The 20,641-nt window shown below is 39.1% G+C and overlaps 2 protein-coding genes across 2 annotated transcripts; both read left to right on the top strand.

Moving 5' to 3' along the window:
- Nucleotides 1-5,284: 5,284 nt before the first annotated feature.
- On the top strand, nt 5,285-7,537 carry LOC113574978 (olfactory receptor 52D1-like). The gene is made up of 2 exons (XM_027006233.2): nt 5,285-6,191; nt 7,305-7,537. The coding sequence occupies exons 1-2, from the start codon at nt 5,285-5,287 to the stop codon at nt 7,535-7,537; spliced, it is 1,140 nt and encodes a 379-aa protein (XP_026862034.2).
- A 9,676-nt stretch (nt 7,538-17,213) lies between these two features.
- On the top strand, nt 17,214-18,182 carry LOC113574984 (olfactory receptor 142-like). The gene has a single exon (XM_027006243.1). The coding sequence runs from the start codon at nt 17,214-17,216 to the stop codon at nt 18,180-18,182; it is 969 nt and encodes a 322-aa protein (XP_026862044.1).
- The last annotated feature ends 2,459 nt before the right edge of the window (nt 18,183-20,641 follow it).

Here is a 20,641-nt window from a genome sequence, read left to right as displayed (position 1 = left end):
CTTCAACTTCTCTCTCACATGAGTTCATATACCCCCACTATTCCCTGTTGTTCTGTCATGCGCTAATCTCATGACTCCAGGTGCCAGGCATCTCAACCGTTCCTTGAACATTCTTTCCTGGTAAAGACCAAGTTGTTACTCCCTGCTACTGCACCCCTGCCCAGCAACAGTTCAGCGATAACTGTTATACTCCATCACTTCTCTATTTGTCTTTCTTGCAGACTGGTCAAGATGAGGGCAAAGGTCACATAAAGGTTACATATTCCTTACTTCCTCCTTTAAGCAAGCATTAAGCATTTTCCCTCACACTGTCTCAACTAACATGCAGCACCTTGCTGTGGCCCCATGTGGCATAATGTTGGTCCAGCTCCACATTCACCCCACCTGGAGCCATGCACATACCCAGGAGAGTATAACATTCTCCTCCTGGCCATGGTGGGACTATTCACAGCATCAAGCCTAGTGTCAATGAGGACAACATCATCAGCAGCAGTACTCTTCTCAGTACTTCCACAAGGACAGACTTCAAGAGCAAAGCCAGTAATTCCCTGGTTTCACCATCTGAAGCTGCCCATAGCCTGGGTATAACTTTAGACAACCAGTTGTCGTTCTCAACTTATGTTTCAAATCTAACCCGGTCTTGCAGATTTCTCCTTTGTAACATACGAAGGATTTGGCTCTTTTTCTTGCAGGAAGCTACCCAGGTCTTATGCAATCTCTTGTGATCTCAAAACTAGACTACTGCAACTCACTACTTGCTGGTCTTCCTCTAAGACCCATCAAACCTCTACAACTTGTCCAGAATTCAGCAGCACAACTGGTCTTCAATCTTCCAAAGTTCACACGTTACTCCACTGCTGCACTCCCTTCACTGGCTTCCAGTAGCTGCACATATCAGATTTAAAAGCTTGATTCTTGCTTACAAAACTAAAAATGGACCAGCTCCTTCATACATGAGGACAATGGTCAAAGCCCGAGCCATACCTCGAGTACTTCAAACCTCAAGTATGGCTCAGCTTGAAATACCATGCTTCAGGTCTCATGGAAGACTAGCATCGAGATTATTTTCTGTCCTGGCTCCAAGATGGAGGAATGAACTCCCACTTGCTGTCTGGACAGCAGAGTTCCTTTCAGTCTTCAAACACAGACTGAAGATGCATCTATTTGTGGAATATTTAAATAACAACTGACCCTGCTCCTATATTGGCTGACTACTTATTTTAGAGTATTGTTTATTACACTGACGTTGTTTAACAAACTCTAGCACTTATTGTTTATTACACTTCATTGTTTAAAATAGACCTTATGTATTTTGCACTTCTAGGCATCAGCAGTGATCCCTGTATTTCTATAGTATTCTAGATCATTGCTATATTGGACTCTAACCTACTCTAACCTACCAATACAATCATTCACTTCAGACAGGTCTCTAAATTAAAGACTCTTGGAATCAGCTACACATTATGCAGCTGAACTGACTTTCTTTCCTGCAGATCACAGTCTGTCAGGATGGGTGACCATAATTCATCTTCTCTCACACTCAGTACTGGATGTCCACAAGGCTGTGTCCTTTCACTACACACTGTACACATATGACTGCACCACAGCTCCAACACTATTATCAAGTTTGCCAGTAACACAACTATAATTGTCAACATCATCATCATTGATGAAGGATCATACAGGGAGGAAGTGAAACTCATCACAATGGTGCTGTAACGCTAGGGAGGTTAATGGCGAACACACGTCGTGTAACATCACTTCGGATGTGTGAGTGAATAGAACTGGAGATAAAGGAAGCCATATTAAATAACTAGAAAACTAACAAACAGAAAAAAACAATCAAATAACAAGTTTAATATACATAGCAACCAGATAAACAAAACATACAGGACAAAACTAACTAAGAAGACACACAACTGTCTAACAGACTAATGAGATGGGAATGATAACTAGGCAACTAAGAAAAGTAAACACTAAGGAATAACTAATGGGAGAACAACGACGCATTAACCTAAGACAAGCAGGGATAAAAAAAAAACAAGGAAGGGAAATGTACAGAATTGGGTTAGTTTAGCTAGACAAAAGATAAAGTCAGAAACAGAAAACAGGAAAACAGAACTAAATGGAAGACTAGAGAGTTACAGACAGAAGCTGAAAAGAAAAGACTAGACAATATTTGCATATATGAACAGGGGGAGTGAAACCTAGATTGAAGCGAAGTGACAGGAGAACACCTGATGATGACAGAGAACAGAACAACACTAGAGAACATGAAAAGTGAGAGAGTAACTTAGACAAGAGTGCAGAGAGAAAGTATAGACTGGAGCGATTGACCAGCAAACACAAGGGATGAGGGAACAAGGTTTAAATAGAAACACTAACAAAGGACAAACAAGGGACAGCTAGAGCTAAAGGGAAGGAGACAAGGATCCATAGAAACAGACGATAGCAGGAAAACAAGGAAGTGATTTGGGTAGCCAGGGAAACGGTGGACGGTCCGGTATGTGAGATTGACAGGTGCAACAACCCTTCCCTCAATGTCAGCAAAACCAAGTAGTTGATTGTTAAATTCAGAAGAGGGAGCAGAGTCCACTCTCCAATAATGATCAAGGGGACAATGGTGGAAAATGTGATCAGCTTCAAGTTCCTTGGTGTCCACATAGCTGAGGATCTCACCTGGTCACTCAACACCTAACACGTTGTTAAAAGTATCCTGATCAACTGCATCATGGTCTGGTATGATTGTGCCACTATTGCTGAAGGCAAGGCTCTACAGAGGGTGGTGAAAACAGCCCAGCAAATCACTGCAGCTTCTGTCCCACCCTCTACAAGAAGAGATGCCTAAGGAAAGCCAGTAACACCTCCTCTGACCGCACACTCCCCAGCCTTTACCATCTGAAAAGAGATACCAGAACATCTGAGCTAGAACCACCAGACTTAAGAACAGTTTCTACCTGCAAGCTGTTAAACTGATCACAGCAATCATAGCAAGAAAGAGCATGAACACTTACCACTTTAAATAGACACACGACGGTAACCCCGTGCAGGTATGTGCAATCACAGCGTGTACGGCTACAAATGATAGTGAACCCCACTGCACGCGGCAGGCTGTACCACATGACTCATGGGGGAGGGCGTCCCGTGACAGAACCCCCTCTCAAGGGGTGTGGCTCCCAACACGTCCATCCCAGGCTGCCTGCGAACCCCAGGCCGCCATGCACAAACACATACAAATGACACAATAATGCCTGGTGTCCACCCAACACAAAGCTGGCTAGGAACCAACGGCCCGGGAGACCTCTCAAGAGGAGGGAAGAAGGCAGGATCTCTGCCTCCTTCAGGGCAGCCCTATATGCTCTTGTGTACAGTACATTGTGCCTATAAACATACACAAGGCGCAAATACACACAAACAGACACGCCTGTACGAAAACACTTAAGGCGCCATGTTGCAGAACCTGCTTTCAGTGTAGGCGCTGTAGATGTGTCCATGGCCTATATGGACACGGGGGGTGCATGTCTGCCCCAGTTCCAAACATGCCCTCTCCCTTGACAGGGCACATCGGTACTCCTCGGCCCTGGCCCAATAGCCTCAGGCCACCCCCAAGAAATTCCTGGGGGTGTTCCCCTCCAGCTCCGGAGTGGACACAGACGTCGGTCGCAGTCCTCTCCCCAATATCCTGGGATCTAGGTGGCAGCACGGGATGTGCCTACGTACTTCCCGCTAGGAAGTCTATCTTGCACCGAGGGAGCTGGCGGTCCTGTGGTGGTTGGACATTCTGTAACGTTGCCGCTAGCTCGAGTGCCGATGGGTGTGGAACAGGACGCACAGACTCCCTCGACAAGGACATACATTTATTAACATAGAACACATACTATAACAATGGCACTCACACACAACATTAACGACAGACATGACTATACATTTAGCTGTACACAGGCTACACAACATTTAACAATGGCTACACAAACATTTAAACAGACTTCAGCAAACAATGACCAACGCCATGCATACACTAGCAGATGTTTAAATAGACACAGGATGGTAACCCTGTGCAGGTGCGTACAATCATGGAGGGCGTGGCTACAAATGACGGTGAACCCCCCCCCCCACACACACACACACACACAGCAGGCCATACCACTCGTGGGGGGGAGCGTCCCATGACAGCTATGTTATAAAATTTATCATACCATCTTGGCACTGGTTATCAGCATACACCATGTTCAGCAGTTCTTTATTATTTATTGCCAATTATTATATTTTTTTCACTTAATGGGAGGATGCATGAATCTGATTCGGTATCTCACAATCACCTTGCTTGTCATTCATTAATGAAAGGAGTTTTAACAGCAAATACCAACAACTACAATCACTTAAGAAATCACTTAAGAAAAAAGAAAGAAAGAAAACTCAAGATAAGTAAGAAACTCAGCAGGGCTGGTCCTCTAGAGTTATATTCAAAAGGATAATTAATTTAGCTTGAATTGGCATTACAGAAATATTTAGAATAAGAATAATAATTAATTTTCTTCAGAGAAGATAGGAATGGGGTGAGAAACATTGAACTATAAATGAACGTTTAATTAAACATGAACATTTCTGTAACATTTAATGTTTTTTATGTTCCCTTATTAACTTCTCTTCACAGACACTGGTGAGATTTGTGCTAGAAATGGAAGGGGAAAACCATGGGGCAGTGGTGTCACATGGGAGATACCAGGGCGTAAGAGTCTGTGGAGGATCGTTTGGACTGAGCACATATAAAGCCTGTGACAGGTACATAAAATCAGTCATATAGAGTTGTATGCATATACTGATGTAACGGATACAACTAACATTCATTATACATTAAATTTATGGACCTAAATGTAATTGTAACTTATATATCACTATTTAAACTTCAACTCCGCAGTGGATTCATTTCAACTCTGCTAACTTTACCATTACTAAGGACAATTTCTGTAATCTAAGATTATTCATCTTATTCTGCAGGGAAATGGAGGCAACATTTTAAGTTGCATATCTTAACTTTTGTTCATATTCTGATAACGTTGCTTAGATTAGTCATAAAAGGCTAAAACAATTTTTAATTAATTCTTATAGCATACTTTTAATTAAAAACATTCAAGTAGAAATATTCAACTCAGAGTTTTAAACAAGAATGTTTTAAACCATGTTTTGTATCTTGAAACTGGACATGTATGTTTTGCAATAGTTTCTCACTGAACCTCTAAGACAAGCTTTGGTCAAGAGTTTATTACTCATTCTGACTCTAACAATGACTTTACCATATGAAAACACATCATACATTGTCTTATTTACTATGTCTGGAATGAAAGATTTGATGCCAAAACATGTTTTTCTTTTATTATCTCTGTCTGTTTATCTCCTAATTATTTTTTTAAACCTCACATTGATCATTACAATTATTTTAGAGAAGTCTCTGCATGAGCCTATGTATCTCTTTGTATGTAATCTCTGTTTAAATGAACTGTATGGGACAACAGGATTTTATCCTAAATTTATGTATGATCTGTTTTCACCTTCTCATGTTATATCATATATTGGATGTTTAACACAGTCATTTGTGATATACTCATCTTTTATGTGTGAATATACAACTTTAGTTGTAATGGCTTATGACAGATATGTAGCAATATGTAGGCCATTAGAATATCACATTATTATAGGAACCCAGACAGCAGCAAAAGCTATTCTATACTCATGGGCCTTTCCCTTTATAGCTGGGCTTCCAACAGTAATATTTACCAGCCAAATGCCATTGTGTGGATCACATATAGATAAACTTTATTGTGACAACTGGTCTATTGTCAAGCTGTCTTGTGTTCCAAGTACAGCCAACAATGTGTATGGATTTGTTGTCATCTGTATATTCACAGCACATGCAATATTTGTTATGTTCTCCTATCAGAGATTAGTTGTTGCTTGTACAAAATCTAATGACAGCAAAAAAAAGTTCATGCAAACCTGTGTGCCACACTTGCTTTCACTGAGTAATCTCACAGTGGCCTTACTCTTTGACACAATGTTCAGTCGATATGGGTCAAAAGAGTTTCCAGAACATCTGCGCAATTTTGTCCAAGTTGAAGTCCTTGTTATTCCTCCTCTTCTCAATCCACTTATGTATGGCCTTAAGCTCTCAGGGGTGAGAAATAGACTTTTTTGTAGGTGTAAAAAGCCTAATAGAAAAATTTGCTTTTAAGTTATTTTTCTGTATTTCTGGTTTGCCCCTGTACTTTATTGGTTTATGAATTATCCCGCAACAACACATCTTTTTCCTTTTCTGTTTTAATTAAATGGTCTGGAAATGGTTTAGTCCATACCCACATATCTGTTATTTGGTTTGGATTGTAAAACAATATTCTTATGAATATGTGTGGTTATGTTTACTGAGAACATTTTGAACAATAGAATCAAATGTATTTCTTGGAAATAGTAATACATCAGCAGTTGTATATGACTTTCATTTGTTTATGACTCATTATGGTTTTTACAATTTGTGCTGCACAGGGAGAAGCTGCAGAAGAGTAGTATGTTTCTCAGTACGAAAACTCAGAGGTTGTACTTCTGCATGTCATATATCAGACTTTAATTGAGGAAAAAAAAATGTAATAAAGCAAACAAAATTTCATCCATATCATTCACTTGCATATATATAATTTTCACACTTAAAAGCCATAACAATGAGCAGAAAGAAAGCTTTCACAGGGCCTAGTGATTTATGAAAATTATTAGGCAGATATTGCTTAATTTTTTAAACAGATTTTTCTGTTGATGAATATTATTATTATTAATAATAATCATAATCATCATAATTATCATCATAGTAATAATAATAATATAACATATCAAATAAAAATACTTAATATGACATGTACCACTACTAAAATTCCACTCTTTCATCATGTCATACATCATGTGACCAGAGTGTGTGGTTTAATTCAGGCAGACCAATTCAAGTATCAATTAGAGTTCAGTTTTTTATGGGTGAAGAACATACAAAAAACAAAAAAAACAAGCAAACATCAGTTTCTAACCGACAATATAAGTGCACCCACGAAAACCCAACCTAACATTAACCTAACCTATCATTAATAACCCATAAAATGCTTAAAACAAAAAGGGATTTTAAACAAAAGAAATAAAAATATAATGACACATCAGTGGCATGGCAAATGAGATGGAAAAATATACTACCTGTGTGGGGTGTGGCAGAAAATCAACTAGGCAAACTAGACAACAAACATATGCCATACGGTTGCTGCCCCTGCTGGCAGATAGAGGCTGCTGGATTCAGACAGTGGAGGCAGCACAGGGAAACATGGCCACACCAGTGCATTTTCCTAAACAATACACAGCCACACCATACTGCAGGAAGGATGCAGTTGACACCACTCCAACCAGAGCCTGGGGCACAGTAAACACTGTGCCACCCAGAGTTTGGGGTACAGTAAACAATGCACCATGCCAAGTTCGGGGCATGGTAAACACAGCGCTACTCGGAGCTTAAAGAATGCCAAGCACTGCATCACCCATGGCCACATCAACCACCATGCATCCCTCAGGCACTTGAACAGTGCCCTCATTCGTCCACCAGGCCCCTTTACATCGACTGGGTGCAGAGACCGTGGTCATCTGGTGGGGTATGAGTGTGACACCAACTTCCCTGGAAAGCTTGGGGGACAATCTATACCTCCTGGGTGAGAGCCAAAGCATGCGTCAGCAAAAACACACACAAAAAAACCCCTTGTTTCTTCCCTTCTGTCACAGGCAACGAACATCCCAAAAAAAAAAAAAAAAAAACCCAAAAAACAGAGGCATAAAACGTGAATTTTTCACTGAACATTAAATGGAACAAAACAAAACACAGCTTTCCTCATACTGCACATTACCAGTAGCTGACATACATGATGCACAATCACTGGTTCCTCCCATACATGATAGAGGCTGTTCTGACCAACACAAAGCACCTTAGTAGGGGGTAACATATGCACAAGCTGGCTTTTGGCCATCCTCAAGGCCCAAAACATTTCTGCATCCTCCTCCTGGGGTAGTGGGTTTCCTCACAGCTTACAGCACTGAGTTCAGTGTCTAGCAGAAGCAGGAGCACTCCTCTAAGCTGCTCTCTACTGCTCCCTCAATGCATGCAAAGTACTGGTAGCACATGGAGGGCAAAAGAGGGCTTTGGCAATACTGCGCAGGCATCCATCATGACATTAGATGAAGCAGTATACCTGTAGTGCCGTGATCCACCTGCTGACCTGGCAGTTAGGGTCAGCACAAGCCAAATAATTGAAATGCATGAGTCAAATCAGCAAAGAACACCTGTCCACCGCAAGGAAATCCAAACTGAATATGAAAACATCCTCATAGGTGCAAGCCATAACTTGTGCACTTAGCTCAGACCCCCCAGTATGACCAGGAGCAACTTCTTCCTTCAGTTACGACCCCATCTAGGCTGTGAGGCCATAACAAGGAAAAAGAAAAAATGTGAATGGCTAACGGAATGTAAGTTGAAAAAATAAAACAGCAACAAAACAAACTGAATCACAAGTGGAAGGTTTTGCCAGTGTATTGTACAGAGGTTATCATTTACAAATAATCATTTACAAACACATAAACAGAGACAAAACCCAAACGCAACAAAAATATATATGTATATATACACAGCTACCCAAGCAGGAGGTGCAAAGTCGAAGTCCAAAAATGGGGATAAACAAGGTCATACACAAAATGTCATACAAATTTTCAATCACAGCCAAACAAACACAAAACTAACAAACAATATCTCTCTCTCTCTCTCTCTCTCTCTCTCTCTCTCTCTCTCTCTCTCTTCTGGGAGGGGCCATTAAATATCTGACACAGTTGGCTTAAAAACCCAGTGAGGGTCACCCTGGAGTCTCAAACAGGTTGGAAATCCTGGCAGTGGACCTAGAACACATGCACCAAATTAACACAGCACAACACTTTTCATATTGACTTCACTGATAGTAATGGACTTGTAGTAGGGTGGTGTCACAGATCCTGCCCAGCCCTCTAGGATTGTCATACCCAGATTCTCCTACTCCAGGAAAAATCACCAAATAACCAAATCACCTTGACCTGATTACTGAAGTTCTACACCTGTTCCCTTCTAATTAATTATTCTCAGTCCTCATATATAGACAGTATAGACATGATGCATATCAAGTATTTCTCTGTCATGTTTGGTCTTCCTGGTTATCGGTCTGTTTCTCTCTCACACTACACCTCGCTCCTACCTGCTGAACTTGTCTTGGTCTCAGCTAGTCCTTCCTGCATAGCTTATCTAAGTCGAGAAAAAAATAAAAACATCCACATTTGGATCTGAACATCTAGCATTCATTAAAGAATATTTTGCCAACAGTTGGATCCAGCAGAGTTACAGCCCAAACTCACAGAACAAGAAGGTATCATTGCAGACTTACAAAGTGCCATCCAGAGACTCTCCAGTGGTCAAACATGTCCTCCTTCTGAAGCTGCGTATTCAGGAGGTGCTGTGTGTCATCAGGCTGGTATATCTGTTGCGTTTCCCGAGCAATATGATGCAATACTCTATGTACTTCACATATGATGCTTCTCAGTTCAGAACTGCAACTTAGCATATCCACTTTGTTTTGTCTTTGTTTACTGATGAAGAATGTTCTTGGGGAACAGCCCAATGGGAGAGTCAGGACCCCTCTCTACTGTATAATTTGAAGGAGTGTTCTATAGTCTGTTTAAAGCTGCATTTGACCACCCAACCTCTGGAAGGGATCCTGGGACCCTGTTAGTCAAGCTTTGACAAGGAAGACACACTGTAGCTGAATATGTGAGACAGTTCCGCTTATGGCCTCTGGCAGCGGGTGGAGCGAAACAGCTTTGAGAGCTATGTTTGGCAGAGGACTCAAGTAGGAACTGCAAGTCAAACTTGAGTCAACAAATCTGTCTGAATTCATACAACTAGCTATAACAACCTGCAACACACCCAAGCCTGATAAGCAGAGTAGCTTTTGAGAGTGGTTCACTTCCTTGCTTGACTCCTAACATCAGGAACTTAGAGGAAGCAGATGCGCTGTCTTGTTTATATGACAAGGAGGACAAACCTGAAAGATCTGAAAGCATCTTGCCTAACAGTTGTTTCTTAACTCCCATTAGGTGGGGTTTTCATCAAGAGTTAGATGAGGCCCTGTGTGATGATCCTGGCCCGGAAAAATTAAACAATATATATAATATAACTGATCTACCTCCCTCTGAAAGTAACACTATAATCATAGTGGTGGTTGACAGGTATTCACCTTTGTTTTCAGGATGTATGGTCTACCCCAATAAGATTATAGCCTCCCCACAGGTCATCATCCCCATATCATTGGAGAGGTTGGGAGGATGAATCAAGAACTGGGGAGATTCCTCTGGCAGTATTGGGCTTCGCATTCAGATTTTTCTCAATACTCACACTGGGCTGAACATGCACAAAATTCTCTCAAACACTCTTCTACCCAACTATCTCCTTTCCAATGTGTTTACGGATTTCAGTCCACTTTCCACTTCCGACATCCCTGCTCTGGATCACTGGTTCCACCACAGCGCTAAGACATGGGAAGTGGCACAACTCCAACTGAATCAGGCCATCTGCTCATAACAACCACCAGAGCCCAGGGCTCTGGTTATCACCACCAGAGCCCTGAACCTGTATTCCACACTGGTCAGAGTGTGCGCGTCCTCACGCAATATGAAATTGGGGTCATCTTGCAGGAAATTAAGCCCTCATGCTCTGAAGAATTAACCCAGTTTCTTATCAATTATTGATCTAGCTTCCATGTCTCTTTGCTGAAACAAGTGCACTATCGCCCTTTGTTCACAGGTTCTGCTCCTGTCAGTCTGTCTATGTGGTGTGAGAGATCCTGGATTGCTGTAGACGAGATGGCTGCCTGCATTATTTCATTGATTGGGAGGGGTATGAGTGAGAGGAACAACCCTGGGTACCTTCAGAGAACATACTGGACCACTTGCTCATCTCTGACTTCCATGCTGCCCATCTGGATCATCCCGGCCCCAGGAGCCGAGGCAGGCCAAAAGCTGATTTCTGAGGAAGTTCAGCATTTGCTTTGTGTAAAGCAGATTTCCAAGTTTGCCTATTTTTTTCAGTACTCCAGATATTGAAATACAATAGGAGAGAGGGCTATTTTTTTTCCACCTAAGCTGTAGAATGCTTAACATATAGCAAGTGCAGAACCAGCTAAATTAGCAGTACAAAAATATTCACATAATAATTAATACAAATAAAAATAATGTAATTACTATAAATAAAAAATAGGTCACTGTGATTTGCCTTGATTTTTCTTTTTAAAACAACAGTTATATATAGTTCTGTTTCAAATGTATGGGATTGGAAATTGGAAATGATTGGAATTGGTTAAGTAGGAAAAGGTACTCATTAAACTTTCAGTCAATTAAAGATTTTTAGTGATCCACCCAAAGAGCAAGGTTCATTATACTTCTCTTGGACTCCCAACCAGGAATGGTTCTGGCATCACTGGGGATCGGACCTGCGATCACCCAATGATAGGATCAGCACTTGGAGCCCTGTAAGCCTTTTTCAAGGTTCACCAAGCAAGTATTAAAAGGTCTTAAAATTACTTTCTGTCTGTTCATGTTGAGCAGTTAAATTTGAGTGCAAGTAAGTGTGTAGGATTTCTAAGCAAGTTATGAACAGAAGGGTAAGGTTTATTGTTTCAGTGAGTATTAGATAAAGAAAGTTAGGTTAGCTCACTGCATCACAACATATATTACATGAAAATATCTCTAGCTAACTAGTTTACAACAGCTAATTGGAAGCTGCAAGTTAAGTGAACTCAAGCTTGACAAAAAATTTAATTTACAAAGCCTAATTAAAAAACAACAACAAAAACAATAATAGGAGAGATTGCTAGTCTTATGATATCAGCTCAAGTATGATGAACTGTACATGAACAGAATAATACATTAACTCATTTAAAAGGAGATGTTGATGTGTTATTGATTAATACTTAACTGCTTTTTCAATCTGGTCCACTTTACATCACCCTTTGGACCTCCCATGTAAGCAGTTCCTTGGTGTCTTTCATGTGCCACTCTTAGTGTTACAAGAAATGTTTCATAGAATGCATTTTATCCAGTATTTTTAATTGTTCAATGATGTTTATATAGAAGGTATGTGATTTTGACTGTGGGGGAAAAAAAGTCCAAATGCAGTTTTAAACGCTCATTAAGGAGAAGAGTCTAGTGCCAAAAGTTTGCATCCAGACCTTAGACCATCCAGACCAACCTGTCCTTGGCTTCTGACCAGGGCTATATCTCTCTGCTTATATTTCTTGATCTTTGTGCAGCATTAGACACTATAGATCACAACATTTTACTAGATAGATTCAAAAATGTTGTTGGGATTAGGGGAATAGCCCTTTCCTGGTTTAAATCTTATCTAGCCAGTTGCTAGTAGATTAACATAAATGGAGACTTCTGAGCATACAACAAGGTTAGCTATGCTATCCCACAAGGATCTGTTCTAGGGCCTTTTCTTTAAAATTGTGCTGGTTTCCACTGCTACGCTGATGATACTCAAGCTGTCTCAACCAAACCAGAGGACATATCATCTTAGTATTATAAAGGACTTCAGGCACTGTATGTTGAGGAACTTGCTCTCACATAATCCTGACAAAACAGATATGCTTCTGTTAGGACCAGAGACAGCTAGGTCCTCACTCACTCACTAATTATTCAATGAACCTCAATGGTCTCCCAATCACATCTTCTCCAAAGATCTTGGAGTTATTATGGATCCCAGTCTCTCATTCATGTAAATATTTCTAGGATTGCCTTTCTCCACCTTAGGAACAGTTCAAGGATTAGGAACATGATGGATGCATTTATTGCTTCAAGACTGGATTACTATAATGGTTTACTATTATAGTGGCTGTACCACTAAGTGCCTAAACAAGCTCCAGCTAGTACAAAATGCAGCAGCCAGAGTTCTTACTAGAACTAGAAAACTTAATCACATCACTCCTATCATAGATACTTTTCATTGGCTCCCAGCAAAATGTCCTATTAATTCTAAAATACTTCTAATAACCTGAATGGTCTTGCCCCACAGTACCTTAGAGAACTCTTTAGATCCACCACATCTGCTTAGATCAAAAGGTACAGGCTCTTTACTAGTACCAAGACATGCCTAATAATCTTGTCTCTCTTTCTGATGAGGGACACCTACCCCTTTTGTCTTGATGTTACTGAGCCTTAACCCATCTCAGCTACCACAGCTACTCCTACCACCCCCTGATGTCCCCCTGCTCTAGCCCACCACACCTCCATCCCAGCCAACTACTCTCCGTTGCTCTTATTGGATGTTTTGCAGGATGGGTTTCAGACACATGCACACCATCAGGACAAGACTAGTACCCCTAGAAAGTTGGACTAGACATTAATTGCTTATTTTTTCATTTTTTATTCATTTTTCTGTTAATATTGTTATTATTGTGGTGACTGTTGTCAGGAGGAGGATGGGCCCCTATTTGAGTCTTGGTAATTGTGGGATTAGACTTGGACATTTGTAAAGCTGCTTTGTGACAACATCTGCTGTAAAAAGTGTTATATAAATAAATTCTAGCATCATTCTAGCATCTGAATTTGACATGTTTTGAAGTAGACTGTTGGTTGGATGGTTTTGTTAGAGCTACCAGTGAAAACAATCACAATAATCTAATTGGGATAATAAGAAAGCATGAACCAGAATCTCTACATCTTGAATGAAGAACATGGGCTAAAGACGGGCAATATTATGGAGGTGGAAAAAGATTTTCAACAATGATCTAATGTGAGGTTAAAGAAAAAGTGAAGAGTGCACCAAGCTACTGATGAAGGTTTAATAATGGCAACATCTAGATCAAGTATAAAATCAGAAAGGTTTAAAATTATGGATTTGGAACCTATTAGTAAAACTTCAGATTTGTTAGGGTTTAACTTCAAGAAATGTATATTCATCACTCTTTGAGATCTTGAATGCATGGTAAAAGAGCTGTGTATCTGTGTATCATCAGCATAACAATGAAAGGGGAAGTCATGACTGTGAATGACCTGATCAAGAGGTATCATGTAGATAGTGAACAGGAAAGGGCCAAGGACTGATCCCTGGGGTACTTGCACAACTGTATCAATGACAGATTTATATTTACCAAGGGCAATGAACTGAGATCTGTTTGATATATAGAAAATTAACCATGCTAGGACAGTATTAGTGATGAGTGATGAGTTTGTTATGGTTAACTGTGTCAAATGCTGTATCAAAGTCAAGAAAGAAGAAGAAGAAGAAGAAGAAGAAGAAGAAGAAGAAGAAGAAGAAGAAGAAGAAGAAGAAGAAGAATACTCAGAGTGCCAGAGTCAATAAAGAGAATATCAAAAAATAATCAAGTCATCTCAGTGCTGTGCATGATCCTAAACCAGATTGGAAGGCTATGAAGTGGCTTAAAATAGAAGCTGCTCAGTGAGGTGTGAGCAACAAATAGCAGGAAGCATCAATTCCACAGTTAGGAAAATTGGCTGTCACTGTGGACTGTGGGTTAAGAGCAACATAGGCAGAAAACAGCACAATGCCCTCTTTGACACAGGCTCCTCGGTTTCACTACTACATCTAGGCACACTCCCTTACACCACGAATGGCACAACAGATGGCTGTGGAGTGATGACAGTGAAACTCATGTCTGTCACTGGCAACAGCATCAACATGACATGGAAGAAGCATAAACCACACATGGCAGAGGGTCTGAGTCAAATGAACAAGTTCTGGCTCATGCCTATACAGGATGTATGTATACATGGCTTGGATTTTCTCACTATGGCCAGTGCTGTGCTTGACCTTGGGAGGAATCAGGGGAGATGAGAAACTGTCAGTAGCAACAAGTGGTAGAGCAGAGGCAGAGAGTCTGGGTTCCCTGGCAGCAAAAGCCCCACTTTTGTGAGTGAAGCTGTTGGTTGAGGAGCTGAAAATGCAGTGCCAGGGTTGGTTGGTGGTTCTCCTGAGGCAGGGGGCAGCACACACAAGCAGCACCATTACCAGCATTGATGATGCCACATAGCATGGAGAATGAGGGATGTGCAGGGGGTAGAAAAAGTGGTTGAGAGGAGTGGTGCTACTGCCATCGCCCTGTACTGGCATCACAAGAAGGGACTGTGGTTGCCTGCTGCTGAGGAGCTGGCACCCCACAAGACTGGAGCCAACCAGAGATGTGGATGGGCGGTGGCAGCTGTGGGGGGGCTGCCAGAAAGAGCAAGGTTAGGGTATTGGGACTTTCATGATGCCATCCTCCTCCCCACAATTGTAAATTGTGTTACATTTACATCCACAATGTGTTAAATGCTTTAGTTTTAGTATAGTTTACAGTTTCATTTATTCTCTTTTAGTTAATTTCTCTGTGCGACGGTGGTGACACAGAGGGAGCAAGAGGCGAGGGTGAAATGAAGGAGTCTTTATTCTCCATAATAAAGTACGACAAGGTGCAACGCAGTGACAAAGGAAAACAAAAGGCTTCAGTTAGTGTAGAGCAATGTATTGCTCTAAGCTCTGCTAACGTGCAGTGCTGACTTCAGGAACCTGTGGTCTTAAAAAATAAGAGAGGAAACAAGGAATAGATGTGTGGGGTTAATAGACGGGTGATTGGAACCATGGCAAGTGCTTGGTGTGGTTCTGGGCAGCAGTGGGCGAGTCCCTCCTGCTAGATAACCAGCTTACCGTGTTTAACGTTTACCCTGTTTAACTTTTAGTTACCTCACTCCATTTCCCACATTTTATTTAGTTCCTGTAACGCGTGGAGGCAAAGCAGGATGCGGGGACGAGTCGCATAAAATAGAAACATACGTTTATTAATGCATATAATGGAAGCTTTAGCTTGCAGGCTATCAAAGTCACACAAACAATAGACTTTTATACATGCATACTAACGACACACAATGAGGAGCAGGTGTGAAACACAAGGAGGGCATGGCCATACAGACGAACACACACACACACGCACACACACGCACCCACACACAAGGAGACGGTTGGGAGGGGGCGCTGTATCATTCCTGTTTTGGCTATCTCTTTCTGTAGTTCAGTAAAGAGGTCACTAAGAGAAATGTCATCCATTTCTCTGCTGACACTACAATAAATTATCTCATTACTCCAAGGTTGTTTCTCCTTCTGTGATTTTTGTTTGCTGGCCCCGCTCAAATTTCCCATTTGTCATTTGATTTATTTTGCTATCTTATCTTTATGAAAAAACAAAATGTAATAGTAAACAAACTATTCTCCTTGCACTTACAAAGCTCTAGGCTGTAGCCAGTGCGGTTAATCTCCTATCAGAATTATGGCTATAAGTATACTTTTGTTTACCAACTTAGTTTTACATTGGTAGTATTTAATAAATCTAACTTTTCAGTAAGGTCAGATTATTTAAAGAAAGAAAACATATGTGTCATACATATTGGCATTTATACATTTAGTATTTTTTGTACGCTTCCTTTATTTTGTGTACCCTGCCTTCAACAAAAATGCTTATATTACTAATGGTCATGCATCATTTTTTATTTGGATACTGCGTTAATTTTGCTTTTGTTTACGTAGACATCCAGTAGTCTGAATTATGAATATATTATTTTTTAAAATTATATTTAAAAAATTAAGCTTCCAGTGGCTATTTACTGACAAATGATGGCAGTTTACTGATTAGGGGAAAAGTTAAATAACACATTGAGAAAATATGGTAGAAATAGGTTTCATAACAACAACAACAACAACAACAACAACAATAATAATCCCACAATGCCCTTTTGCAGACAATATTCCAAAATGTTTTCTTTACGGGTGATGAAATAACATGTTTAGTAGCCCCCACAGGAAGCTATGTATATTCTCTCCTATAAATTAGTCTTCAAAGAGAAAGACTTTATTTGGGAAGTCTCTACCAGAGCACAAAAAGCTAGAACAGAGCTTTCATTCTCTCTCAGATGCTGACAGACACTTTAAACTACAATATAGTAGGCTACCATATGTCTTCCATTAGTTAAACAGTTGATATGTTTTAGAATATATAAAATAATGTTTGTATTTCTAAAATGAAAGAAATGCTTATTTAACTGCTTCTTTTCTCTTCTTTCCTTCTCATTTTTAAGGTAAAATGGACAACATCTCTACAGTGACTCTTTTATTTACAGCACTTAATGAGTCTGATAGGATGAGCAGGTTAACTATATTTGCTTTTACCCTTACTGGTTTTTTAACAACAGTTATTCTCAATTTTATGTTGATTCTAATTATTGTAATAGAGAAACCCCTACATAAACCCATGTACATTTTTTTGTGTAATTTGTGTGTTAATGGTTTGTGTGGAACTGTAGCATTTTATCCAAAGGTTTTATATGATTTAACCATGCAAATCAGTCTAGTCTCAATTCAAGAATGCATTGTTCAAAGTTACGCCATTTTCATCTATGGAATAGGAGAATTTACAAATTTGAGCATAATGTCACTTGATAGGTATCTAGCAATATGCAGACCCCTATATTATCACACTGTTATGACCCATGTGACAGTATTAAAATTAATAATGTTCATTTGGATGTTTCCATGCTGCACCACTTTAGTGATCATTTTAATGGAAGCTAGGAATCCCATATGTGGACAGTATGTAAATAAACTGTACTGTGGAAGCTTTCACCTAGAAACACTTGCTTGCAATGCACACATTTCTGAAATAATAATCAAATGGATTTTTTTTTGTTTACTGAACATTCTGGTGTCATTTGTGTTTTTGTCCTATGCAAAGATAATAATAGCCTGTAAGCGATCTAAACTGAAACAAAATAAGTTCATGAGCACATGTGTACCACATTTGATATCATTCTCAAATTTCATGGCATTATCACTGTTGGATGCTACACACACACAATTTAAATTAGATATTCCCCAAATGTTACAAAACTTTAACTCAGCTGTGTTTTTAATTTTTCCCCCTGTTGTTAATCCCATAATATATGGAATAAAATTAAGTCCAATCAGGACACAAATAATACTTTTTGTCCAAAGATTACTTTTTAATGTTACTTATAACTCTTTTAGTTTCCCTAAACAGAAAAGCCTAAAATGATCATATCATTAATGAAGTTGCACTTTCATGAAATTAAACTCCAATTTGTCAGTGTGGTCCTTTTCTATTCATATTAAAAGATTACATTGTTTTATTTTTAATTTAGCTCTAAACACTGAAGACTAGTAATGTGGAATCTTATATGGAATCTTATATTGAATGTTTACACTTGTTTATAGTTGTATTTTGCATTGTGTGTAATTCTAATAAATATTTAATAATGATTATTATTGCACAAATGCCTATCTGCATGTATAGTTAATTGTAATGTCATATTTGTAAATACAATGTACTGAATGTTGTAATAGTGCACAAATACATAGAAGACAAGTGGAAACACATCACAAAGGCAAACTTCATAAATACACTTTAATATTTACTTAGTTACCTGACACCTATCAGGACCTATCAGGATATATATGTCAGAAAACCTAGTGTATGAAGTGGCAAATAAACTTCCATAGCTGTACTTTTGTTCACTGTATTATAATACATGTCATGTGCAAGAGCCCATGTTTATAATTTAAGAAAGAGGAGTATATTCAATTTTAATGAAAATTTAAATACTGAAATTGGAATGATCTAGTCCACTTTCTTTTTTTCTCAAATAGCTAATGCAATAATTAATAATTAATCAGTAATAAATAAGAATATTGTCTGTATGAGAAACAGTCTGACAAAAAAAAAGGTTTTTGTGCTATTCATTTTTTGTCGTTATTTAATTAGTTTATTAGTTTACAAAGTTGTATTTTGGACACTTTTCTTTGTGAGCTATATTAATTTTGCAGTCTGTTCTACTTTAAAGGTGATCACTACAATACAGTGTTTCCCATCATCATGCTACAATCATGCTACAATCAGATATAATATAGAATGTAATATGTTGTATAAGGTTTGGGATGCACACTGAGCAAAGACATCCACTAAATGACTACATAAAATGTAAAATTTCATGTCATCTGACTATCTAAAAGAACAGACTTGTTTTTTGTCATATGCACAAAAACAACAATAAAATAAAATCTATACCATATAGATGTAAATAATACATAGTTCTACTGTTACCACTATTGAGATGCAGATAACAAAACTTTGATAATCATGAAAATGCTTGTAGGGTAATTGAAACCATCAGGATTACCATGTGCTTTTCACCACGATAATTTGCTGCAGCACACATCACATGATAGCGTCTGCAATGAATTCCTCTTTCAGTAAGCAATTTCTAATTTCACCCAGTGTGATAAGAAACAGTACTGCCATTTATGCACCTACATAATACAATTTTGAAGTTATTGTCCAAATTGTAGTAACTTCATTCGATTTACACCTCCCTCAGTAATAAGTAGAAAATAAAAATGACCAGAACACTGGCATCTTGCAATACGAAGCCCAAACATGAAACCTCACTGTGTACTGGTCCTGGTCCTACTGGTTGTCTTAGCCCTGCACAGTAAGTGTGTTTTTCAATTTGTTATCTTTTATTATCTGTTATTTGTAAAACGTTTGTATTGGTCACTGTGAATAGAGAGTAAGCTAATGTAATATAATGAGGAATAATGAGCCTGCATTTTGTGTATATGGCATTTTCTTCATGGTAAAGGGAATGAGGCTGCATCATTCCCTTGGAGCTGTGCTGCCCTCAAGGGAGTTTGTAGACAAGGAGCATGCCTGCCTTCAGAGCTATACTTTGGACCGTTAGGTTGTGGGAAGGAATTTTTGTGAGTTAAAATCTATTTACACCGTCAGTATTTCATGTTTGATTTTGAGTGCATTCTGTAACTGCACACACTCAAAATCAAACCTTTGAAAATCAAACAATGCACAACATTGCAAATAAAAATAATGTACATGTGCTTTTTTCCAGATGCTGTGTGTCATATTTCCTTTGACTGCTGAAAATTCAAATATTATTTAAAAATTCAGTAGTTAACTACCAAAGTGAAGAATATGGTATGAATTCAATAACCTCCACGTGTTTGAGCTGTTTAATGGACCGCAACTCTGTCAATCTTGCAATTTTAAGCCCAGAATAGTGTTTCCTTAGATATGAGCTGTACTACATTACTGTGCTCTTACATACGAATCATAAACTTCATTATAGTTATTAATTATCTTAACTTGTTGCAACCTATTCATAAAAGTTGTGCCCCATCTGAAATCTAAAATCTGTTTTTGTGTTGGGATGTGTTTGTGCGCTTACAGAGAAATAAACTTTAAACAACCTCAATAACATTTTGTCTTAAATGTACAATTATTTACACAGTCCTTCCATATCCCTTGTAACCATTTTCATTTCATTTTACATTTTCCATGAGACCATGAAAACAATTGTTTTAATGTGGAAAGTGACTGAAACCTTGCATTTCAGATATGAAGTATATGAATGTACCAAAGGAACACCACATTCACATAGACAAAAAGACTGGCATTTTATAGGAAGAGGTCTACCTTATTGT

The sequence above is a fragment of the Electrophorus electricus genome, chromosome 6 (genome assembly GCF_013358815.1).
Source record: "Electrophorus electricus isolate fEleEle1 chromosome 6, fEleEle1.pri, whole genome shotgun sequence".
Lineage (NCBI taxonomy): Eukaryota > Metazoa > Chordata > Actinopteri > Gymnotiformes > Gymnotidae > Electrophorus > Electrophorus electricus.
Note: the sequence above shows the minus strand (reverse complement) of the source record. Positions and strands in the feature narration are given on the sequence as shown.

Excerpts from the sequence above, each read along its gene's own strand:
- LOC113574978 (XM_027006233.2), top strand. The coding sequence starts at position 5,285 with ATGACTTTACCATATGAAAACACATCATACATTGTCTTATTTACTATG. Across the intron at positions 6,192-7,304 it reads GGTGAGAAATAGACTTTTTT|ATAGAGGCTGCTGGATTCAG; the intron begins GTAGGTGTAAAA and ends CCCTGCTGGCAG.
- LOC113574984 (XM_027006243.1), top strand. The coding sequence starts at position 17,214 with ATGGACAACATCTCTACAGTGACTCTTTTATTTACAGCACTTAATGAG.